The sequence below is a fragment of the Rhinolophus sinicus genome, chromosome 5 (assembly GCF_057876585.1).
Source record: "Rhinolophus sinicus isolate RSI-liver-muscle chromosome 5, RSI-T2T, whole genome shotgun sequence".
NCBI lineage: Eukaryota > Metazoa > Chordata > Mammalia > Chiroptera > Rhinolophidae > Rhinolophus > Rhinolophus sinicus.
In genome coordinates, this window is record NC_142505.1 from 105,400,344 (window position 1) to 105,425,521 (window position 25,178).

A 25,178-nucleotide genomic window follows, 5' to 3' on the forward strand; every position below is an offset into this window, starting at 1 on the left:
CATCCTGGACCAAGTGGTTTGCCTGGGTTATTTCATCCTCAACAACCCACTGCTACTGCCATTTTGCAGCTAAAGAAACTGAGGCACAGGGAAGTCATTTTCTCAGGACCACACAACCCACAAGAAGCAGAGCCAGGCTCTAACTCCAGGACCTCCACCACACTCCGGTGCCATCTCTGGTCCCTGACAAACATCAGCGTCCCTTCCCATCTCACCCTCTCTGCTCTCCTTCCTCCCCGACTCCCATGCCTAGCTCTCTAGCATCTTCCGTCCCTCCCATCCACATACAACAGTTATTCTCGGGCTGGTCGCCTTCCATCAGTCCCTTCTGCCTGGGCCCTGACTTGGGCCCCAACCACAGCTCTAGCCTTCCTTTCCACCCCTGGCCGCCCCAGCCACCAGGACAAGGCCACTCTGTCCCAGCCTTCACTCATCAGTGGCCACCCTGGCCTTGGGCAGCAGGAAACCTGACTCCAGCATCCCCCAGTTATCTGGGCCAGCCACTCCCCCTCTGGTGACCACTCAAAGAGAACGCCTCTCTAGCACTACCCCAGGCTGAGTTGGTCAGTCCTGGGGTCATGGGGCAAGACATTAACTGAGCTCAAAACTGTCACATCCAAATTCCTCAGCGTGGCACTCAAGGCTCCTTGACTTGGTCCTCAAATACTACTCTAGACCTGGCCCCACCTGTCCAGTCCCAAGGCCAAGCCCAGCTCCCAAACCCAGTGACCACTGGGCTTCAGGAGGCAACTGAAATGTATAGAGTGGGCCGGGGGGAGGGCATGAGGTGGCGGTGAACAGTAGAGACCAGGCCTGTACTGCTGAGTATAGTAGCCACATGTCACTTCTGAGCCCCTGAAAAGCGGCTTGTACAGGCTGAGATGTGCTGTAGTTGAAAACACATGTCAATTTTCAAAGAATATTAAATAGCTCTTTCTATATTGATTACATGCTGAAATGATAATGCTGTGGGTATACTGGGTTAACTAAAATACACTATTAAAATTCACTTCTCCTGTTTCTTTCCTTGTTTGAATGAGGCTACTAGAACATTTTTAATTGCATACATGGCTTGTGTTACATTTCCTTTGAACAGCCCTGCAGGCCGGGTGGTACCAGCTTATCTGATCTTTACAGAGAAGACAGGAATCTGGGCTTTTATGTGAAATCCCCTGTCGTCAAGACGCGGGCCGTCACTTCGGATTTGGTTCAGCCACCATGGGAGCCATAGAAACCTGTCCACAGGCCATTCCAGGCTCCAGGGCCACCGGCTGGCAACCTCAGGCCTCACTTTCGGCCTCTCTCCCGGCCCAGGCTTCCTCCTCCCTCCTCTCCAGCTGTCACCACCCCCCCTGCCAGGTGGAAGTCTCCCCTCTCACCACTAGAGAGCTACGCATGGGAGTCGGGGAGGAAGGAGAGCAGAGAGGGTGAGACGGGAAGGGACACTGATGCTTGTCAGGGACCAGAGATGGCACCGGAGAGTGGCTGAGGTCCTGGAGTTAGAGCCTGGCCCTGCTTCTTGTGGGTTGTGTGATCCTGAGAACACACACTCTCATCCCAGCAGACCTTCCGTTTTCTTCCCGCTGTGGTGCTGAGAGCAGCAGGAGAGACCACTGGCCGACCCTCACCACCTCCTATACACCACCTGCTCCTTTGTGTGAGCTATTCATCAAATTCTCACAGCAGTTCTGTGGGGTGAGTGGTCGTCAGCCCCACTGTACACATGGAGAAACTGAGGCTCAGAGACAAGCCACTCGCCGGACATGACACAGCGGCTTAAGTGAGACGGCCAGGATTCGAACCCAGTCTGTCTGGCTGCAAGGCCGAGCCTTTCATCGTATATCCAGGGACCTGACACACAGGCAAACAGGTACTGTTTGCCGAACTGAATTGAGGCACATTCATTTGTATGAGACAGTGGTGCTCAACTGGTGGATTTTGCCTCCCAGGGGACATGTGGCAATGTCTGGGGACACATTTGGCTGTCACAGGTAGGGGGTGGAGGGGGAATGGTGTTGGCACTGGTGGTACTTCTAGTGAGCAGGGACGCAGGGAAGCTGCTAACAGGATGGCCCCCGCACCAAAGAATTACGTGCCCAAAATAGTACCAAGGGGGGAAGGCCTGGTATAAGGAACACGCATAAACCCTAGTCTTTCTGCCTTGTCTCCAGTTAAGCAGCATAAGTGGCCAGGACCTTCTCCGTTTGATACCCGAGCATCAACAATAAACTATGCGCCTTTCCTGCCCACTTCCTGGGTGGGGACGAGGTGCTAAATGTATCACCTCCTTAGCCCCTCTCGGCCCTCCCTCAGCCTCCAGATTATCTCCTGCATTTACAGACAAGAGCATGAGGCTCAGAGAGGGAGGTCACTTGCTTGGAGCTGAAACCCAGATCTCACTGGACCCCAAATTTCTTCCCTTAACCACCCTATTCCACAGCCCTCAGCAGCTGCTGGGCCTGTGAGTGCCCCTCCAGGGCTGTTTTCTGGGGGCCGTGGGGTGGCAGCCCCTGGGGATTTCCCCCTAGTTTGGGGAACCTCAGGAGGGAGGCCAGAGAACCCTGGGTGAATGTGGGGGTTGGGGCTCCGGTTAGTTGTTTAATCCACTTCACCCTGGCCTGCTCTGGAGCCAGCCAGAAAAAGTCTCGGTGTGGCCACGAAGGGGACCCCCCAGGCAGGCCCCACCCCCAGGAAGCTCGGGTCACAGTGGTTTTAGGATCAAGCCAGGAACCTCTTCACAATAGCATGGACTTCTGTTTAAAAACACTAGGCTGAGCGGAAATAAGGTTACTGCCTGAGGCCAGATCTCCTTCCGGAGGAGGAGGGGGGTGCAGTAGAGGAAACCCAGGCTTTAAAACTATTAAGCAGGAGAGGAGGTGAAGGGAGAAGGGCCCTGGCGGGGAGGGGTGAGAAGGCCTGACAGCTGGCTCCTACCTCAGCCAGCAGGGCAGGATGTGGCCGTTGAAGGATGTGGGCTAACAATCCTTCTGACCCGGAGGACACCTGAGGACCCCATCGGAGGGCAGCCACTGTTTATCGATGGACAGTCAGCTTGGCTATATTGCTTACATTGAAAACGCCAATTCTGTCCCAACACCACTGAAGTATTAGGGAACAATTTCATCAGCACACTAAGTTCACGTTTGTTTATGTGCAGTTTTGTCTTCCAGAAACGCAAAGTGGATGCAGAAGACTGCACCCAACGGACACAAGCAACAAAGAATGCACAAAACGCACAGGCACCCCCTCCCCAACATCTGAACCACACCCACCCACCTCTGGGGGCCCACTGTCCACCTGACTTCAGGCATCCCTCCTTCCTCCCCTACCAGAAGAGGCAAAAGATTTTTTGGATACCCCCAATCTTGCAAACTCATAAGCCTTTCAAAAGCCTAAAGACAAACATAAGATCAAAACCAAAGCAATTTTCAAGACGCAGAAAAATCCCCTCCGCCTGCTTCCCCAGCTCTGCATGTCAGTACACTCGCTGTCTGCGTTTGGCACGTGAGTGTGCACCCTGTCTGACAGCAAGCACACCCTGCTGACGGCAGCTTTTCTCCACTCACCGTGGTAGCAGACACTTTCTCCTCTTTCCACCTCTCTTCAGGATACAGATGATTTTTAAGGGCAAGAATTTTGAATTTTGTGACCTTCACTTTGTACCTAGTAATGGACTCGAAGTGACTTTCTTCTGAAATCCATTTGCAGTTGCGTAAGGATTAGATAAAAATGGGCCTGACTTTGCTCAAAATCAATCCTACCCTCTTCCTTTTCTCCTGAGGCCACCTGATGGCTTGTCAGGGAGAAGATGAGAAAGAGGCTTCGTATCTTGGGACTGCTGATGTTTATTTAGGCTGTGAGCTTCAGCAAGACTCTCATCAGGAAATCTATTATACAATCAGAGCCCTCTCCTGACAAGCATCCAACAAACTGGGATTCCTGAGGCTTCGAAGGCCAGGAGAGACCTTCACCACCTAGGCTGCCAGGACCTGCTGTTTCTAGATGTGGGAGAGGAGACGGTCTGGTCATCAATTCCCCGGCTCACAGCCACCGGCTCCCCCGACGCCACGTCAAAATGCAACTTCTGGTCCCAGCCATGAAACCTACAGGGCACTTCTGGCCAGTGCTGCCACAGTGGCCACACCAGGGAACAATGAAGTAGGAAGGAGTTATGGTCCCCGATTAGAGTCTTTAGTAAAGCAACACCTGCTTCAACTTTGACAGTAAGGGGCAGAGAAGCAGCACTTCTCCAGGGTCAGAGGCCTAGGGATCGCTGATCCAGGATGGGTCTTCCTTAGCTGGCAACTAAGGAAAGTGTCACCCTGAAGCCCAGAGCCTTGGGTTCTAGTCCCTTCCTCTCCCTGGGCCCCAGTATCCCCACACGCCACACGAGGTTGGGTTCTATCAAAGGGTCACATGCTAAGGCCAGGCAGGTAATGTAATAAATTGTCCAGATACATCTGCCATCACACAGCTCTCTCGGTCTAGCTTTCCCTTCTCTTGATTACGAGAAAAACGGGTTTGGAGGGGGAAGTGAGGGGACTGTGGTGCAGCCCCCTCACGGCGTTCAGAACTAGACTTATTTTAAAAAGGGTCCACGTGCTCTGAAGAACCTGGAGACAAAATAACCTGTGAATCAGAAGGGTTCCTTTATATGAAACTTGCAGAAGGGCAGGGGAGTTTTACAGGGCTAAAGCAGGAGGAAATGACAACTGAAACCGACAAGGGGAAATCTTACCAGCATAAAAGCAAAGTTCTGCATTTAGGTTTGAAAGAAAATGAACCAGAATATAAGCCAGGATACACTAGGAGAAAGGAACAAGACTGCAATTGAAAGGCAGCCTCCAACAGAAAAAAAATACATCTTTGACAGCCAACAGCATGCACTGAAAACACCAACTGAACTTTCTGGAGAAAGTAGAGGATGTGGTGAGCTGACCAAAGGTCCAGCTGCCCTCATGGTGGTCAGAGCACATTTGAAAGTACAGGCTATGTCCTGGAAAGGCAAGGACGCTGGCAGAGTGTCCTGGGGGAGCCGCAAGGCTGAGGACAGTTTCCTGGTGCCACTAGGAGGACGACGCAGCTCTGAGAAGGATCAAGAGGTGCCCAATAAAGAAGGTGCCCGCAGCCCTCAAACACACACAGAACCCTAAGGCAGAAAAGGGCAGCAAAGCAAGGTAAGTGGAGAGCCACCACGAGTGTGAGTGACACTGAGGTCCGCCTCTCCAACAATAGAACCTTTGCTCCAGTGGGGGGGTTCCACCCTGTAACAGGAAGTGCCAGCTCACAGGGGAGGTGGGAAGGTAAGGAAACAGACACCCAGAAGGGCCTTGGCCTCACAATAGCCTCCAGGGCAGTGCTTGTCAAACTTCGATATGCTTAGCAATCACCTGGGGATCTTGTTGAAATGAAGACTCTAATTTAGTAGGTCTGGGGTGGGGCCTGAAATGCTGCCTTTCTAACAAGCGCTCCCAGGTGATGGGAGTGCTTCCCATCCATGCACCCCATTTGGGTAAGTAGGTTCTAGGCCACTTTCAAGGTAAAGAGAGCAAGTCCTGAGGGAGTGGGGAGGTGGGTAGAGAAGCCCTATCTGAGGTCCAGCCTCCTAAAAGGACAATGTTGGGGTCAGAATGGTCTACAAGCTACAGGAGCCCCAAGGAGGGTGATGAGGCTCAGGAAGGAGATGCCTTCCTGCAGGATTCTCTCAGTAAAGGGTTGCCTGGGGGAAAGATCAGGGAAAGGGTGGGGTCAAGCCCTCAGTGTTTGGGTCCCCAGTACAACTCAGCCACTCAGAATTGGTTCACAGGAGCAGGAATCAGACAATGACCTGCGGCAAACGTATCTCGAATTAGCAGCCGTGCACCAACCACTGTCCACAAAAGCTCTCTGCCCTGTATTCCCCTAGGGGAAAGGTGACTGCAGGCCAGGAGACTCCCCAGCTGTGACTCACCCACAGAATCAGATCTGCCCTCCGCAGGGCAGTACTCACGAGGCCCTGCACTTCCACTCCCCTCCGCCCTGCCCCTGCCCACCTTTCCAAGCCGAACCCCTCGTTCTAGAGCGCCTCACTCTAGAGCTCCCCCTTCCACGTCTTTCACTCATCTTCAGATGTGTCCCCAACTCCACTGCTCCTAACCCTTCCAGACGCAGTAGTCTCTCTACCCCATCGCCTCGGCCTTGTCCCCGCATGTGTGTGGGAGCTCTTAGAAAGTCTGCTAGTTGTCACTTTGATGGAGGATGCCTCGGGTGGCCCTCGCGGATGCTTCCCTCCTATAAGCGCCCCTTTGTCTCCCCCAGCGGCGCCGAGCGCAGTGCCAGACGCACAGGAAGTGCTCAGAAACTGAGCTGGGGGGCAGAACGCAGGGACTCAGCCCGGCTGAGTAAGGGTCCCCCAAAGAACAAGGGGCATCAGGACAGGAGCCTGGAATCCCGAGCTCCGGGCCGCGCAGCGTCTCTGCGCCCTTCCGAGCCGTGGCCGGGGGTGACCGGAGCCGCTCCACGCGCCCGTGGCCGCCTACCCGCAGCGCCCTCACCTTGTAAACCTTGCCGAAGGCGCCGTCGCCCAGCTCGCCCACGATCTCCCACACTTCGTTGGGATCCAGGTCCCGGCGGACGTGTTCATATTCGCGGGACTTTCTCTTCTCGAAGGTAGACAGGCGCAGGATGCGGCGGAAATTGGCGAAAGCCATGGCTGAGAGCGAGAGCCGGGGGCGACGTGGGGCCGGCTCGGGCTGTGGCTCGCACGGCCGCGAGGAGGAGGGGCTGGAGGACGCCGCGGCGCTGGGGGGTTCTCCCCAGACCCGCCTTTCCCCTCAGACCGATCCCTGTCAAGTGCGCCCTGGGCTGCGCGCGGCGGGAGCACCCGGAACCGCTCGGGCGGCCGCGGACCCCGCCCCTGCTCGGTCCTGTCCGCGAAGACTCCACCTGAGTGCCAGCCCGGCTCGCGCCGCGCCCCACGCCCAGTCCGCGAGCCCCGGGACGCCTTCTGGGACCCGGCCCCGCGCCCGCCCCCCGGCCCGGCTCCACCTGCCGCTCCCCGGCAGCGCCCGCAGACCCCCTAATTGGCTGCGGGCGCTCCGGGGCTCCGCCCGTCGCCGCAGGGCACTCTGGAAACTGTAGTCCCCCGCGCGCCGCGCGCCTGCGAGCCAAGAGCGAGGTTTGGGGGAGTTCAGAGGACCCCCTCGACGGGACGGTTCCAGGTCTGGGAGGCCAGCCGCGCCTCGTGGCCCCCCAGATCTCTATGGGAACGAGAGGAGAAGCGAACTGGCTTTTCGCGAGCGCCCACTGATTGTTGTCCGAAGACCGAGAAGGTGAAGCGGCATTAAGCACGGAATCCGCCCCGCAACTATCCCGCGAGGCTACTCTGCGAGCGCCCGCTTTTCAGTGGGGACGCCCGGCAGGCGAGGGCACCAGCCCGGGGCTACACATCCTGCCCGCGGATCCGGTGCGGGTTCCGCAGCGCGGTGCTGCCTCCTACTGCGCGAAATGCTGCGCCCTGCGGCCGCGGTCAGTCCCTGGAGAGCCGGCTTCCCCGCTGGTTTCCTGCTTTCCAGGGGCTCCCGCAGCGCGATCCAGGGAGAAAGAGCTCCTTTGAGACCTACTTACCACAGGCTTCATAGTGGATCTTCAGATATGTTTGCATATTAAATATAAAGTTTCTGATTCTTAATTCCCCAGTATGAAAAATGAGCTCATTACAGATAAAACGAAAGTCTTTGGCCACCGTCATCCTCGGCCCTGGCCGTTGACTCGCTTCGTTGCCAGTTACTTGCTGTGTCTTGAATACAGCACGTAAATGGTGAGAGTTCTGTTAGACTCCCCGCTTTTACTGGACCCACAGGCTTTCTTTTGCCCCGCCCCCAACCCTTCAATGAAAACCAAAGTGACCCCTCTGGGTTCCTGTCCGATTCCTTCTTCAGCTCTTCAATGCTGCAATGATTTTATCCCTAAATCGTTAGTTGTTAGTGGAAGTTGATCCATATAACAGCTTATCACATTACTAAAATCAGCACTACTTTGAAACAGTTTATATAACAGGAATTATTTGATGGTTTTGAGAAACCTCCCCATAAAACCATCTGAGCCAATTATCTTTTCTTAGTATTTCATCATTGATTACATTCTGGTTATTGATTATGGTTATTGACTGATTCACATTTTTAACTCCTTCATAAGTCAACTTTCCTAAAATGATAGTCTATTTATCTAAGTCTGTGCTGTCCAGTATGGTGGCCACTAGCCATATTTGGTTATTAAGAATTCAAAATGTAATTAGTCCAAATAGAGATGTGCTAACAGTATAAAATACACACTGGCTTGAAGAGTTAGTATAGAAAAGGATTGTATGGTTTCCGTTATATGTGTAATCTTAAAAAATAAAAAAAACTGAACTCATAGAAATGGAGAGTAGATTGGTTGTCAGGGGTGGGGAAATGGGTGAAGGTGAACAAAGCGTACAAACTTCCAGTTATAAGATGAGTAAGTCCTGGCCATCTAATGGTGACTATACTTAACAACAGTGCACCATATAGTTCAAAGTTGCTAGAAGAATAGATCTTAAAAGGTCTCACCACACAAAACAAATAAATGGTAACTACGTGAGGTGATGGATGTGTTATCTTACCTTATTGTGGTAAACATTTCACAGTATATAAGTGTATCAAATTATCACATTATACACCTTAAACTTACATAATGTTATATGTCAATTATATTTCAATGAAGCTGGAAAAAGGATTATAAAAGGATTTTTGAGATATATATTGATTACAAATTGAAATATTTTGGATACGTTGAGTTAAATAAAATGTTATCAAAACTAATTTCACTTTATAAAAATGTAGCTACTAGAAAATGTAAAATTACATTATATATCACATTATATATTTACTGGAAAGAGCCAATTTAGATTTTCGAATTATTGGCAAAGAAGTTGTATATAGTACTCGTATATGTATTTTAATCTCTTCCATATCCTTTCTTATTCTTAATTTTTTTAAATCTTTTTTTCTCCTTATCACGCTTGCCAAAAATGTCTGTTTTTATTGATCTTTTCCTAAAAGCAGCTTTCACTCTAGATCTAATTACTAGTTTATAGAAAATCAAAGGACAGAGGAACATGTTAACACATTGGAGATAAAATCTGCAAAGATCAGAATATTTTCCTGTACATGACAATCCAGATTCTTCAACAAATAAACTGCAAGAAAAAGATAGAAAGGGGGAACCTCGAGATACCTAGTAAACAGTTTAAATGTAATACATTGATCTGTTTGGGGTTCTGACTTGAATAATTCATCTATTAAAATTTTTAAAAGGTATATAATGTCTAATCACTATGTTGTACACCTGAAACTAATATTGTATGTGAATTATAAAATTCAAATTTAAAAACTTTTAAGAAGTTTGGGGAATTTTAATGCTGACTGGATATTTGATAACACTAAGGAATAATTGTTGTTTATTTTTAGTTATAATAGTATGTGGTTATGTTAAAAAATAGTCTCTGTTTTTGAAATATATTGTATTCAGATATTTACAGATAAGAAATCATGTCTGAGATTTGCTTCAAAAAAATCCAGTGATGGTGGTGGTTGAGTAGGGGGATTATAGACTAAATGAGATTGGCCACCTTGGTAATTGTTGAAGCTGGGTGGTGATTACATGTAGGTTTATTATATAATCTACTTTTGGATATGTTTTAAATTTTCCATTATAAAGAACATAAAAGAAAAAAGGTCCTGATTATACTAATCAAGTTTACTGCTTTGCTTTTTTTGGTTCACTGATTTGCACTTTGGTCTATAAAAAATTCCTTCTCTCTTTGGTTTTATTTACTCATTCTAGGTTCTTTAGTACTTTTTTGTGTGTTTTTCATTTTTCGTTTTCTAATAAATGCATTTAGGCTACACATACTCCTCTGAGAAACACTTCGGTGCATAGCACAGGTTTTTGTATGTGTATACACTCTGTCATTTCCAAACAGTCTGTGATTTCAGTTTAGAACTTGTTATATTTTAGTGACAGAGGGATAGTGAAGTTAACAACAAGAGATTTAGGACAAAAAAAAAAGTCGATAGCAAGGCTGGAGAACTGGGAGGAAGCCATTGTAATTAAAAAAAAATTTTTTTTTCCAACTACAGTTGACATTCAATATGTTAGTTACAGGTGTACAGCATAGTGATCAGACATTTATAAAACTTACAAAGTGATCCTCCCCTGAGCCACTGTAATTTTTTGACTGTTTCCTATAGTACTTTTATCTAAGAAGACCTTTCCCACCAGAGCTTCTCTCTATCCAACATTCTAGTTCTGAGGCAGAATTCTCTATTCTCTTTCAGAGCCTTTGTCTTAAAGAGCACCAGGATGAAACTGAAGCAGGGGTCGTTTCTGTGGTACCTCTATCTGGACAAACTGTACTGCTTACTCTCCGTGAGAAATGTGAAAGCCTTGCTGGAATACTTTCACCTTCTCGATGTGCACAGAAACAATACCTTGAACGGTCAGTACCTTCAGAAATGTTTTCTCTGAGTCGTCACCTGGCTTTCTCCATCGCTCCCGGAGACTTGAGACTGGGGGCAGTTCAGTAAGGAGGGTAAAACTGCTGGCTCTGGGGCTAAATCCCGGCTCCACCTATTATTCCTAGGTGACTTGGAGGACATGTCATCATCCTCTTTAAGTCTCATTTTCCTCATCTGTAAATGAAGATTCTAATACTAATGAAGTCCATCTCATACTTGGGAGTGGAGGTGGGGAGATAATTAAATGAGACAATGTATGGAAAATGCTTAGCACATCGAAAGGACTTAATAAGTATTCGTTAGTATTATAATTATTCCTGGGGGCTGAGCCCCACTCAGGCAGTAACCCTGAAGACACCCTCAGCAAGACGTCCCATCTGTCAAGTGGGGGGTTTGAATCAGATAGATGAGCTGCAAGATCCCTTCTAATTCTTGGCACTTGTGAATGACCAAAAAGTATTGATGATGTTGACCCTGCCTTTGAATGCACAAGCTAATAGACGACCCATTAAAATACTTTAGGTGTTTTAGGACTGGTTATAAGTAAGGTATCCTATCTATTCATTGTGAGCTGAGAGAGATAAACGTCATTTGTGAATAAGGGTTTTATTCCATAAAGATTTTTAAAAGAGTTCATTCAATCTTTAAACAATAAACAGACACCTTCATTTTCTCAATTTCATGCCTTTTTTTTCTCTTTACGTATAGATTTACACAGGGTTTGTCAGCAAATCTTCACAAGAGCCCAGCCAGCCCCAGATAAGGCGACTGTAGCACCTAGCTGTAATTAGAGAAGCTAGGACTGAAACCCACAGTGTTCTGACTCCAAAGGCCACACACACACTTGGTCTCCCAGGAACGTTTGCTGAGAAGAGTCTGGTCTCCCTAGTAACTCAGTCACTCCCTGATGACGCAGTCCCTGAGAGGTGAAGTCACGCTCGTGTTGTCGGGTCACCAAGAGATTGGAGTGACCTGAAAAAGTGAAGGCACAGCCTTCAGCTTTGCCTTCTGGGGAGACTTGTGTAGGCCAGAGCTAAGTGGGTCAAAAACAGTGTTTGTTAAGTAGCTCCTAAGTGCTATGCTGAAACATTCAAGGACCAACTACATAAACATTACTGTGTGTGTCTGTGTGTGTGTGTGTGTAATATATGTACAGTGTTGTTCCCACATGCTCATACCTGGTGGGGCAAGGGGTAGGTACATCAATGTCATCAGAAGCATGACACGGTGACGACTGGTTCACTGTGCTTACCTAGCTGCAACTGGGACTCCAAACTACATAGATATTTTATGTATTTAGTGGAGCCCTATCTTATGCAGGAGATAGTTTCTGTAACCAGTGGGTAAAGGGAAATCACAAGTAGACAAAGTTACATGTGAAAATCCCTTAAGTACCATGCGCGATGTGTATAGTCTATGCAGCCACACACTACTGTAGAAATGTGTCACCCGTTTGTTTCTTCCCACCTTATAATCCGAGAAAGATGACTCATGAGTGAAATTTCCGGCACAGACCTTCCGTGTTCTTTCAATTACAGTATTTTTTCTCTGATTGTATGTGACTGAATACATTAACTAAGGCGCAGAAGGTATGGCTACCCTGAGAAAAGGGCTAGGCTGTGGAGTCAGGGGGACCATTGAGATCCCTGCGCCAGCAGCTGCTACAGCACTGGGAGCTTATCAGACTCCGCCCCACACCAGACTTCCTGAATCAGAATCTGTCTTCTTACAAGATCCTCTCATGACTGGTACGCCTATGACAGTGCGAGCAGCACTGAAGTAAGACCCCTTACAACCCACGGCTGAGTACAAAAGGGTGTGATGCCACTTTCCCTGTAGGGTTGTCAGGGTTCCATGAGATATAGCATTGAAGTGCTGAGCCCCTGAGGCGTTCATTAACGTTGCTCCTTTCCCTCCTGGCCAAATGCATTCGCTATAATACAAGCCTGAGGAATATGGCTACTTTTACAGAAGAGGAGTGACTTTTAAATTTCTCGTGGTAATTATCTCTTCAAGTGAAAGGCCCTGGTGAAATGTCAGATTCTAAGTGCCCTAGGTTCCCAGTGATAATTAAGCTTCTTCCTTCCATGTACAAGAATCACTCTGTGCCTTTTATTGGTTACCTGTACACACCTGTCTGCGCCATCGAGCGTGGGAGCCGGAGTCAGGAACCAAGCCCTCTCTACTCTCATTCGCCACAACTCCAGGTGTAGCGCTTTTCCACACAGCGGAAGGGCAATGAAGATTTGAGGAATCATGGAAGGCACAGTGGCGAAGACAGAAAAATACTATCATTACTATTCCCAGGTCATAAGCTTCCAATGTCACTACCATTTATGCGGCTTCTAGTTACTCAGCATTTTGGAGCTGTTTCAGAATAACCCCTCTCCTTGTTTCCCACCTTACCAGATGTGCTGTTTTATCACTTCCTTCATCATGTGACCAACTTGAACCGGAGACAGATCATGACAGTGTTTAACATGCTGGACTGGAATGCTCTGGGCGAGATCGGCTTTGACCAGTTCTACATGCTGGTCTGCATACTGCTGGCACACCAGGTGAGTACGCGCTCCGGGTGTGGGCGGAGGAGGCCGAGCTTGGCAGCTGCCACCATCTTGCTAACAGTCACACTAAATTAAGAGTACACCAGAATTTTCTTCTTTTTACTCAAAACAGGAAGAAAAGAATGTGGGGAAGGACTACTTTTGGTTCCTATATGGTCCATCTATAACCTAGACATTTCCGAGTCACGCAGCCTCTCGGCCCCTGCGGCCCGTGCCCGTCTTCAGCCCTCCAGCGTCACCTCTTTTTAAAGGACATATCCTACCTATCATGTGCCTCCTTGGCATGCCCTTCCTTGCTCGTTCCAGCTGGTGATTCTTAGAGACTCACCAGTCATCCCAAGCGCCAAGTTCCCTCAGTGATCCCATTTCTCAGAGGATTTTCTGGAGGGGATGAATGATGCAGATGACAAGCGTACCTTACCTTGTACACACTTTAGTGTGTAATTACCTCTTTACTCCTAGAGGAAAGGAGCCTCGTGTCTTCATCGTTTTATCACCAGTGCTGCGATGCTTCACAAGTAGAGTTTCACTGAGCATGAGGAAGTGCAATCTAATGACTAGAGCTCCGTCCAACAGAACTGGTCACTACAGGGGGCATAAGTCCCCTTTGAAGGCAGATGCCAGAGCAGGACTGAGGCTCTGACCACAGAACCCTTTCAACACTGAGCGTCTCTGACTTTTCCTTTTGCTTTTAGCTCCCTGGGGAACGGACTAGGGACTATGAGTCTTATAGCGAGTTTAAAAAGTGGTCGCAACGACACTGTCTCTTGTCTTGTCTCTTTCTCTCAAAATAGAACCACTTGGAACAGCAATTTATCTTCCGCCATTCCCGACCTGTTTTTGAGCTGCTGGACCTGGGTGGGGAGCTGAAAATTGGCATGGAGAACTTCCACAGGTACAAGTTTCTCTTCAACATTAAGAAAAAGGAACTCCAAGAGCTCTACCACGACTTCAACATCACAGGTGACCGTGTAAGTACAGATCCCCAAAGTGTGGTCTGGCCGCCTCTCCGTCCAAAGGCGGAGGACAGTGTCCTACCACCGACAGCAGCGATGAGTGAAAAGGAGGGTGGGAAACCCTGGTCGAGTGTGGCATGCGCTGGGATCAGAAAAAACGAGAGATTTACAGGCCTGTGGAAGGGAGAGGACTGAGTAACTAAGAGCTGCATCACACAATGTGGATACAAAAGTACAGAAGCTTAGAGGAAGAAATTTGCTTACAAGTTTAGAGAAGGAAATATATTAATATGGCAGGAGTTGGTGTTGGGGAAGAGCATAGAGAATAAGTAGAAAGGAAAAATTCCATGAGGGGAACACATGAGCAAAATTCTAAGAGCTAACTCGGGTGAAGACAGTGAATTCTGCCAATTTAAAGAGGAAGTGCATGTTGGGGGAGCAAGGGGGAGCTAAGGTTCAAAAAGATGGATCACACTGTGAAGAACCTCGGGTGCCAGCCCGAAGCGTCTAGACTTAATGTTGTAGAAGAAAGTGACTCTTGGTTCCTTTAGAGTCTATAATAGATTCTCTGTTCTGGTTTCTAGACTACAATCAGACGATAATTTTGTCCTAATTACTGAGCCTCTTTAAGTTTCCAAGTTTTTAAATGAGAATTGATTACAAACCTGCTGTCATCTGACACAAAGTATCAAATCCTTCCTGCAATAATTTTTCTTTTTTCCCCCCAACAAAAGCGTCTAACTTACAAGGAATTTAAGCTGTTCACTATCTTCACCATGGACAAATACCAGGAGAGGCAGAAAGCAGAGAAAGAGAAAGAGAGTAAGAAAGAGAGAAGGCTCTGCTGAAAAAGAAAACATTACATGAAGTTAATGTGAGTCAAAACAAAATTCTTCTGGGAATAAACGAATCTCAAAAAACATATGTAATTGTAACTGTTAACATGTTTAAAAATAAACTGAAAAAGCCAAACTGGGTTATCTTTACACAGACTTTGCTATATGATGGGTTAAAATGAGTGTTCCTCACACAGCAAGCTCCTAATAACCTCACATACGACTCACAATGACCTAATGTGAAGTAACCACTTTCTCTGCCGTTTTAGGAGTTTAAGTTTTGGTATAATTAATGCCTTGAATAATTTTTAAATGTTTTTAACACGGGACTTTTGACCCCTCCCTTCTGACTATACTGTTAATGACGATTAACTACTATTTAGTAAATACTTGCTATGGGTTGGGCAGGTGCTTTAGATGCATCACTTCATTTATCCTCTTAATCCTCTGAATTCAGTGTTATCCTCAATTTACAGATGAGGAAATTGAGGCCTACAGAGATTAAGAATCTTATCTAAGAACATATGGGTCCTTATTGGTAGAACCAGGATTCAAATTCAAGGTCAATTAGATGCCTGTGCCTAAGAGCATTTTTGTAAACTGTGTGGTTCTAGAATGAAACCAGGAAACTAAGCATTTACCTCTGATGGGCCCCAACTGAAACTCAGTGTCAAAACTAAAATTCAGTTGCACCAGTAAAGTGACACTCTTTTGAGAGCAGGAATACAACAAAACAGTCTGTCAGTGTTCACTTTACGACTTTTTTCTCAATTGTATTATATGACTTAAATTTTTTTTAAAGGTTTGTAGAGCTACATCAGTTAAGTTTCATTATTTCCACATTGAGTCAATCCACTGTGCTTTGAGGGTACAGCTTATCCGACCAAGTCCATCTAGGTGGTAAACTACATTATTACGGTGTCACGGCTACAACAAAGCGTGTGCTTGTGCTTGTTCAGAGGCCTAGGCAGGGGCTGGAGGGGTGCAGCACTTCCAGGGCAGGTGACTGGCTGGCTTGACTGAAGAGGTGACTGCAGTTCCAGCCCAGGGCCCCAGGACTGGATCCTCCACAGGCTACATCTGCTACAAAGAGGAAAGAACCTCCGAGGACGCTAACTACTAAGCAAAGTGAAATCACTTCTCTTCTACTGGTCCTTAGCTCTCATGTGTTATCATCACATGCCTCATGCAAAAACAAAGACTAGAAAAGGCCAAACTGCCCATCTCAACAGGGGTCAACTTGGCTGACACCTGCCGGGATGGGCAGTTACCAACGTAAGCCCATCTAAAGGGCCAAAGAACAGAAATCACAGGAGAGACTGGCTGCGTACGGCAAGGGAGATTATCAGCCACCGCCCTCTTTTTTTCTCTTTTCCATAAGTAAAAACACTAAATCATAGAGTTAAACACAAGGTATATTTGCTAATTTGTCCATGTAACAAGAAAAGACCATTTAAAAAGTATAATCCTAAAAACTGTCATAAAGTGATTTTTTTTTCCAGATCAATGGGAAACAGATGAAAATTATTCAATAAGTAGTATCAGGGAACATGGGGTGGGTAACTGGAAAAAAGTAAATCTGGGCTGCTACTCTATTCCTTGTACCAAAATAAACCCCATATAATGAAACCATTAAAAAAAAAAAGACATCAGAAAAATTTTTTTATAATCTCAGAGTGGGTAAGACCTTTTGAAGTGAAGAAAATCCAGAAGTCATAAAATATAAGACTGATATATCTCACCATGCAAAACTTAAAATTTGCACATGGTAAATTACACAAAAGCAAAAACAAATGATAAATACATAATAGAAAATGAGTAATTTCCTTAATATAGAAAGAATATTACAAATCAAGGGGATAAAGACTAAAATGCAGTGGGAAATGGGCAAACATAAACAATTCACAGAAAAAAATACCAATGGCCTTAAAATATACAGTAAAGTGATAAATTTCAAAGAAAGAAAGCAAAAACTGCAGGACACAGATTTTCACTTAGATTGTCAAAGATCAAAAGGTTGGTCAGAGTATAGGGAAATCAGAGCAGTCGTACTGCTATAGTATTAAACTGGTAAAATCTATTTGGAGGCCAATTCAGCATCTACTCTCTGAAGGTCTATACTCTTTGACCTCCCGATTCTCTCTGTTCAGGAGCGCATTCTACAGATGTACACAGACACAAAGGTGTAGCTCTAGAAAAGGGCATTTCATGGCAGCATGGTTTACGGTAGTCAGACTGGAAACAGCCAAACTGACCAGAATTAGAGTCTGACATAACTATGGCACGCCAGACAATGGGCTACTACTGCAGCTGTAAGAGGAAGGAAGCAGAGCTAGCTCTACTTATATGGAACCTAAGAGGCACCATTTTAGAGAAAAATCTAAGGTGTAGAGTAGTATATGTATTTATGGGAAACACAGGGCCGGGTGGGTAAATACACTTACAGAAACAGTGGTTCTCACATTGGGATTCCCCAGACCAGCAAAAGCAGCATCCAGACACTTTCAGAAATGCAAATTATTGGGCCTCACTCAGACCTACTAACTGGAACCTCTGAGGGAAAGAGTCTAGCAATCTGTGTTTTAACAAGTCTTCCAGGTAATTCGGATGCATGTTCAAGTTTGAGAACCATTGTGCTAGAGCATCTTTAAAGATATCCAGAAAACCGGTAACAGCTATTAACTCTGGAGAGAAGAAATAGGAGATGAGGAACAGGAGTGAAAAAGAGACTTTTCACTTTCGTATGGTCAGATTTTTTTCTCCATGCATATGTATCACCTATTTTAAATAAAAATTTAACAAAGCCTGCCACTTTGATCCAAAATGGGTAAGAAATGAGCTCAGTGCTCCTGAAAAACTGAATCATGAGTTTTGGTTTACAGCACAATTCTTAAAGGAAAGGAACGACAACCTATTTTAGACCGTGATTTCAATGCAGAAGATAAAGCATATCTATAAATAACCATGTATGGTTTGGCATAGCAGAGCCTAAGTCTGGTGATAATGAACTTGCTTTTTATTGAGCTGAGATTTTTATAAAGGAGGAAAACCTTTTTAGAGGTTTTATCAGAATGAGGCAGATTACCCTTATTATAGAGAGTAATAACAATTAAAAACCCAGAATAAAGGCAAAGACAAAGAGAAAAATTGAACTTTTTTTTTTTAAAAAAGCACAAAAACCCTACATACTAAAATTGTACACATCAAGTATTGGTCCAATCTTATATCAGTCTATTTACAATTAAACAGCACCATGGTTTTCTTACCTAGGTTAGTTAAACATGCCCAGAAAATTGTTATTCAAAGCACATGTTCCTTTAAAATAAACTCTTAAGAAAGTCCAAACCCTCAACAAACAAAAAAAGACTTTTTACCAACCATAGATTATTGATGATAAAGCCAAATTTACTTAAGAAAAATAGATTTGAACACTTTTTTTCCAGTTGACAAACTTTGAGAGATGTTGCTATTCAGTGTGGCACACAAATTAACAAAACTTTTTAATGACCGAGCATTAAATGCCCTCACATACCTCCACCTCCATATATAAAAATACTCTTTTGAAATTAATGCTGCTGTATCTTCTTGAATTTAGGTTCAATTATTACCAGCAAACCTAAATTAAATGTAGCCACAATGTTTAAAATAGTTGCATTAAAAAGGAAGTAGTTAAAGCTCTCAGAAACATGACATATTACAATTATAAATTATATCTAATAGGCTATAGGAAGTTTAATACCTTTTTAAACATTACATTTAAACTAATTAGCAGTTTCATTTTGCCATTGAAATTAATAATGGTGCTTCACATCCAAACAGGTGTGGAGGTTTATTTCCGAACTGCAAACTGCATACATGCCTTCTTCCTCTACTTTTCCATCTCGTATATTCTCAGGGGTACAGTGATCATGTGGTAACCCCCCCTCTAATGGAACAAACCTTGAGAAGGCTCCAAATTAAATATCCTCAGCAGCTTTATTCCAGTCATAGTATCAAAGAATCAGGTTATCTTACCAGATTTTTCAGTCCTCTATGATCAAATCTGCGGATGGTTCTTAATTTGCCTCCTTGCTGGGAAAGATGAGAGGAAAACTGTCATCCACCATAACTAAGGTAACAGTGAGCTGGAAAGCACTAAAGTATGAAGCAACATTTCACCATTTGGTCTCACTGCTGATGTTTGAGTGACGTCAGTAAATCTTTCACATTAGTAAAATATAAGTTGGAATATTCTCTAAAAGACTGAAAATAGGTACAATTCTCTCTGGCACAGAGAGAATGAGTTTTCCTTACACCCTTCCTGCAAACTAGGGGAGAAGAGACAATTATTTTATTATCCTACAGTCGGAATAGCTGTACTTGACTCCTTGCATTCCCTGGCCCAGTATCCATGCATCTGGGGGCACAGTTAGTTCTGAGAAGTTCCAAGAAGAATAAGGAGAACAATTAAGGTATGATATAGTACTGACCTTCTAAGCCTGAATATGGAAACAGCTTCGTTATACAGACATTGCAAAATAGCTATGCAGCAAGAGGCCAAGAGTATCCAACTGAGTACCCGTTGAGGATCAGAGATCTGATTGCACTGACTAAATTATTGCCTAGTGTTCCAGAAGGGTGCCTGCCATCAATGTGCTCGAAGGCACCAAAACTTAGTGTGAATGTAAATAAAGAGCTCAACATAAGTGGTGGGAAGCAATACTGAAACACAGTTTGCCAGTATCTAATCCTTTATGACTAAATGTTAATTGAGCAAAGAATTAAGACCAGAATAGAAGCAAAACTCAAATACTGCTCTTTCCAATTTACATTTTAAAAAGCTCAAGTTTTATAACTGTTATTGATATCTGGAAATTATATTTGATTTGTTTTTATAAAAATTCTGTATTCACAAGGTGCTTGGTGCTGTCTTCATGGATGCAATATTCTATTTACAGTTCAAATCATTTAAATACAGCCATTATGTAGTTGCTGGGTGTTTTTAAAATAAATGATTTTCTATGTCCTAACTGCCCCTCAAATTAGAAATTGTAATTACATGAGTCTCAAAGGCTAGCTCTTTGTGTTTTATTAATTAATTTTGTTGGTCTCCATCACAGATGGAATTTTTCACTGGTAATTCCTCAGAACTAAATCCATTCATACGGAATTCAGAGCAGTGAAAATAAATTTCACGCCATAGAGTAGGAAACAAGAAAAAGGAGCGGGGGTGGGATCTGGGGACCAGCCAATAGGACCAGCTCAGTTCTCAACTGGTGTTGGGTTTTGCAAAGGTTGGCTCATTATAACCTGCACAACATAGTCCTTTGGGATCTTCAGCTCTTCCAACTTCATCTTGTCGGTGAGAGGTCTGCCAGAGAAGAACCACCGCTGACTACACGGCTCCACCCCTTCTGCCGCGTGGAGCCGCCTCTTCATGTGATACACTGTGTCCGTGCTGCGGACCACGAGTTTGAGGTCCTTGCCCGTGGAAAGGCGCAAACGGAGCTGGCATTCATACCCAGAAGTGGGAGGTGGCTCGGGGATCTCTAGAGTCTCTGTGTCGCTCTTTTCCTCGATCATGTTGATTGGCGGTGCCAAGCAGTAAACTGGAAGCTGGTATCTGTTTCCCAGTTCATCGTAGCACTCTGTAAGTGCACCTGCAGGAAGAAGATACGAATGAGAGTTTAATCTAAATGAATGCATGCTTGCTTACACCACGCAAAATGCTCACGCGTCTCTTGCTAGCTTGCCACTGTAGAGAAAACAATTAAAATAAGGCCAGTCACTGACCATCAGTGATGATAGTCAAGGTCCATGACCAATTATTTGAGTGTTTACCTAACTCTAACCATGACGCTAGCTTCTTACTCTCACCTCTTCTAAGTCATTTCATACTGAATCACACTTTCATTAAAAGATAAAGGTAAAGAAAGCACACAAAATTCAAATTGCACTGGGATACCTTCACCAGCTACCTTAAAAAAAAAAGAAAAAAAAGAAAAAGCCTAAAACAGCTCCCTAAGCCCCATTCCTCACAACGCAGTGTTCTAGAGCACTTTTCTGAGTGCCTCGACGTTCTGAGGTCCTCAGGTCTTAGTCCAAGGAGATCACAAACTAGAGATGCCACTAGCTCCTGGCTTATACATGAATCTCATCAGAAAAATTACCACAGAAATGAGAGGGGTGTTTTATTTAGCCCTAATTAGTTACCTATTACAGAGAAGCTGGGGGTTAAAAAGGAAAAGCAAGAAAGCAGGGATGCACATGCACAGAGAAATGGCCTCAGAATGAAACCAAGCCTGCTGACACCTTGATCTTGGACTTCCAGCCTCTAGAACTGTGAGGAATAAATTTCTGTTGTTTTACCAAAAAAAGGGAGAGGGAGAACAAAAGGGGTATAAGTTTATAACCAGCTGGCTCAAAGGAAGGAAAAAAGCATTTATGGTTTAAAAGAAGGTATTAAAGACTAATTTTTTTATAAAGCATAAACTGCACTACAGTGACAAAGATTTCCCCTGGGGAGCTTAAAAGTATAATTAATGAAGGTTTTAGTGTAAGGTTATTCATGTGTCCTTTGCTCAAACCGGAACATTAATGTCAGCTGATTTTCAATTTGGATAAAAGAACAAAAACATCTACCATAGTCAAAACACTTATATACAGGCTAAAGAATATGGGGAGTGGTTATCAATGAACAAATAAGTTACTGAACTGATCTTTGTGGCCACGACCAATAGACTGAAAACACAGAGCACCAGAAATGAGACTGGAACAGTCACCAACCCACCATGGGGACGATCAGGTCCGCTCTCTAAGTTGCAGCACACATGCTGCGGCGCGAGCTAAGTCACCAGGCACAACACACATGAATTTCCCCTTTCCTTTGTTGAAAAATATTGCTCAGCCTGTGTTGCTCACAATTAATCGGAACACTACTATTGCAGAAATGGATATACTTCAAGTGCAATTGTGATGACCACAGTTGCCTACACTCGTAACCATTACATTGCAATACCTGTTCTTTATAAACAGAAGTAGTATAGTCAGTCGTGCGAACTTCACTGTTTATACTCAAATACTTCATATGGCCTAGTCCTGAGGCAAAGAAACCTACCAGTGCCTTTCAGATGGGCTGGCCATCAGGAGAACAAGAGGAAGTGAAGGGTTCACTAAACACCCACCACCTCTATTAAGAGAACACCTTCAGATACATATCCCACTGATATTGGGGGGTTAGTCATGTCAACCTGATAGGTAAAAGAGCAATATTTACACAATTGTTCTGCTAGAAAAACATTCTCTTAGAGAGGCATCATTCCAAAGAATTACCTTTGGAATCAGGAAACCAAGATGAAATTCCCAGCCTTGTTATTAATTAGCTGTACAGCCTTGAGCAACATTCTTTAACCTGAAATACCTTTCTCCATCAGCAAAATAAGGCAGAATCAAATTGACCTCTAAAGCGGTTTCCAGGTTCACATACATGCTTCTTTACCTTCACGCACCCCAACAGATAGGAAACGGCAGTACTGCAAACGAAAGCAAACTGCAGGAACAAAAGCGTCTACATTTTCAGGCTCCCTAGAAACTAGGACAAGAGGTGTCATGGTGGCCTTTTGTACAGTAGTGCATGCCAACCTCAACACACACGTAAAATCTAATAGACACTCAGGCTCTTCCTACATGTGAATACTCACTCCTCCATCACAATGGACAGCCGAATCTTTTCACTTCTGCCCTTCAGCCCAGCAAGGCAGGGGTTCAGTTTTCAGATTTCAATGGGCGAGAATAAAAACTCCATGGAAGAGGTACAGCTGGACAGCTTATCTCTTATTCCAGCCCAGGCAGAGCTCCCATCTATAATGCTGGAAATAAGCTTTCCAGACTCCTTATTGCTTAGAAGTTCCCATACTTTAATATTTCTGGGAAAGGTAACTTGTGTTGTATTTAACACAAAGTTTTCTGGTTTATGCACTCTTTTCCTTACTTCTGCCTGTCAAATTATAATCTGAGTTATAAATATGCTCTAGTTTTCAATTAAAGTAAAAACTAAATAGGGGAAAAAAATCCAGGCCACGAAGTCAAATATGATGTAATTACATTTTTGTCTATAGCTTTAAATATCTGGGATCATAAAGTATTATTAAAAATAACTGAAGAAGCATAGTATTGGGGAAAGGGTAAAAGCAGTTTGTAGAGTAATAATTTCAAACGTACAAGTTTAAACATGAAAGCAAACACTTAAGGGTGCTTACTACTGTATATGAGATGATGGGTATTAAATAAGCTTATTGTGGTGATCATTTCACAATATATGTAAGTCAAACCATTATGCTATATACCTTAAACTTATACAGTGATGTAAGTCAATTATATGTTAATAAGACTGAAAAAAAGTGCTTACTTGTTCTAGCTCTAAGCATGTTATATACATTAACTTTTAATCCTCACAGTAGCCCTGTAAATTAAGTCTATTACACTCATTTTATAAATTGGAAAACTGAAGCAGAGAGAAGTAACTTGTCCAGGATTGCAGTAAGTGACAGAGTGAATAATGGGATTCCTGAAGAAGTAAATGCATAGCACAGGGCTTGGTTCCCGGGTGAGTGACATGGTTAATGGAAAGCAGGAAATGTGCTTGGAAAAAAAGGCAGGGGACAAACACAAGAGGAATGAAAAAACAAACACGGATGACAAGGAGGAAGAAACCAATAGTTCCAACGAAGCCAACTACGTATTTGCCAGTGATGTTGACAGTAAGTCCAAGAAAGTGGGAGTGGAAGATCGGGCAAAAGAAAATGGTGACTAACAGGAGGAGCATCAATGCTGTGAGGCCACCATATGTAGTAACAAAATGGACATATTACTGTCACTGTCTCATCTACAATATTTGCGCAAATATTGAGAATGTGTGAAAAATAGGGCACAGCTAAAAGATGGAGAGTTTTGCTTTAAAGAAACCCTGCGTGCTTAAACACAAAGGGAAGGAACCACTCTAAAAGTTGCTAATGTAGGGACTTTTCTACCTTTCCAAAATCACTTTCATCTGTTTGCATTTGCAATTTATAAAAGGTCTTAAACACCCCCACTGGCCATTGGGGGTGCAGTTAATTGAGCAATTCTTCACTAGTTCTAAAGGAGTTCTAGCCAGGCTGCTTACATTGCTCACCAAACGTCCTCCGTGGAAGGACACACTTTTTTCCATCTCCTCGCAAACCCACTGTAGACCTCGAGTCCTGGCAGAGACAGATGGCCGCCAGGTAGATGACTGCCAGGGCATATCACCTCCCCAGGTCAGGAAGCGCTGAAAGCTCCCCATGGTAGGAAGAAAGCTGCCAAGACTCCACCTTCTGCTCTGGTTTCATACAGAATTTCCTGAAGTTGTTTTTATTTATCTTCTATCTAGATGACTGACTCAGATATTCTATTTTCCTTGGTCAACTGTTTTCTATGGCTGTTTTTAGTAAGGCTTCAAAATATTTCACAAGGAAAGTATAAAGATAAAATTAAATTACATGCCAAACAATAAAAATAGCTTTACTAAATGTCAGAAAGTCTAACACTTTACTCCTCAAGCAGTCAAGAAAAATGTCTTTTCAGGCGTTCAAAGGCCCCACTCCTTACTCTTCTGCTCAGTTCTGAAAGGCTGCAGCTCAGTCCTGAAATTTTTTATCACTTGATAAAAAGCTCCATGAACAAATCTGTAAAAACTTAAAAATCAATTTTTGCATAGGGAAACTTCTGGGGATATGAAAATATTATCCTTATTGTGGTGGTTTCACAGGTATATACATGTCAAAGCTGACCCAGCTGTACACTTGAAATGTGTGCTGTTTCACATACTCCAGTATACCTCAATATAGTTCAAAAATTTAGTGTTTAAAATACATTGGCAATCTGATATGGAAAACTGCCTTTGAAATTAGGCAGGCAATGTCCTAGAGCTGCAAGGCTTTTGTCACAAAGTCTATGGAAACATCATTTTTCTTCCTGACTCCTCTTTTCCAACTGACCCAGAAGGCACGAAGTCTACTTTTCAATAAACGTGACTTCCTATGGCAAAGGAAGGCCTAACCACAGAGCTGGACACAGCTAAACAGGACAGGAACACTGACACAACAGAATGCAAAGGGATGAAAGAGTGGTCAGACCTTTGATTCAGGTGGCCCTCTTGGAGCCTGCTGGAGAACAGAAGACTGTGAACCTGAAAGAAGGAGCAGTGGCTTTGGAGTCGATCACACCTAAATTTTAAATTAGATCCTAATTTTGGACAATCTGACTGTTTCCTCAAAGATTACAGTATCCACCTCACCAAGTTGT

The 25,178-nt window shown here is 44.5% G+C and overlaps 3 protein-coding genes across 5 annotated transcripts in view; 1 reads left to right on the plus strand and 2 right to left on the minus strand.

Annotated features, from left to right (window-relative positions):
- The window catches only part of STK10 (serine/threonine kinase 10), an 86,621-nt gene extending 79,646 nt beyond the window's left edge, over positions 1–6,975 (minus strand). The window contains exon 1 of the mRNA XM_019741192.3: positions 6,534–6,975. Coding sequence (XP_019596751.3) covers positions 6,534–6,689 — 156 coding nt within the window. The 5' untranslated portion in view covers positions 6,690–6,975. The remainder of the gene's footprint in view (positions 1–6,533) is intronic.
- On the plus strand, positions 3,281–15,026 carry EFCAB9 (EF-hand calcium binding domain 9). Of its 3 annotated transcripts, XM_019741250.3 has the most exons (5): positions 3,291–5,177; positions 10,341–10,501; positions 12,930–13,078; positions 13,879–14,055; positions 14,775–15,026. In XM_019741250.3, exons 2-5 carry the CDS (start codon positions 10,366–10,368, stop codon positions 14,886–14,888), a joined length of 576 nt encoding a protein of 191 aa, XP_019596809.2. In that variant the 5' UTR covers positions 3,291–5,177; positions 10,341–10,365; the 3' UTR covers positions 14,889–15,026. The 3 variants fall into 3 exon arrangements, with proteins under 3 accessions (XP_088654899.1, XP_019596809.2, XP_019596819.3); XM_088798773.1 differs by lacking the exon at positions 14,775–15,026 and having other exon boundaries at positions 3,281–5,177; positions 13,879–14,762; XM_019741260.3 differs by lacking the exons at positions 3,291–5,177; positions 14,775–15,026 and adding an exon at positions 7,166–7,310 and having other exon boundaries at positions 13,879–14,762.
- Positions 15,027–18,019: 2,993 nt separating this feature from the next.
- Positions 18,020–25,178, minus strand: part of UBTD2 (ubiquitin domain containing 2) — a 40,470-nt gene continuing 33,311 nt past the window's right edge. Inside the window, exon 3 of the mRNA XM_019741274.3 lies at positions 18,020–20,515. Coding sequence (XP_019596833.1) covers positions 20,118–20,515 — 398 coding nt within the window. The 3' untranslated portion in view covers positions 18,020–20,117. The remainder of the gene's footprint in view (positions 20,516–25,178) is intronic.

Coding starts and splice junctions, on each gene's coding strand:
- EFCAB9 (XM_088798773.1), top strand. CDS start 10,366: ATGAAACTGAAGCAGGGGTCGTTTCTGTGGTACCTCTATCTGGACAAA. Junction 10,502..12,929: donor CAGAAACAATACCTTGAACG/GTCAGTACCTTC, acceptor CCACCTTACCAG/ATGTGCTGTTTTATCACTTC. Junction 13,079..13,878: donor GCATACTGCTGGCACACCAG/GTGAGTACGCGC, acceptor CTCTCAAAATAG/AACCACTTGGAACAGCAATT.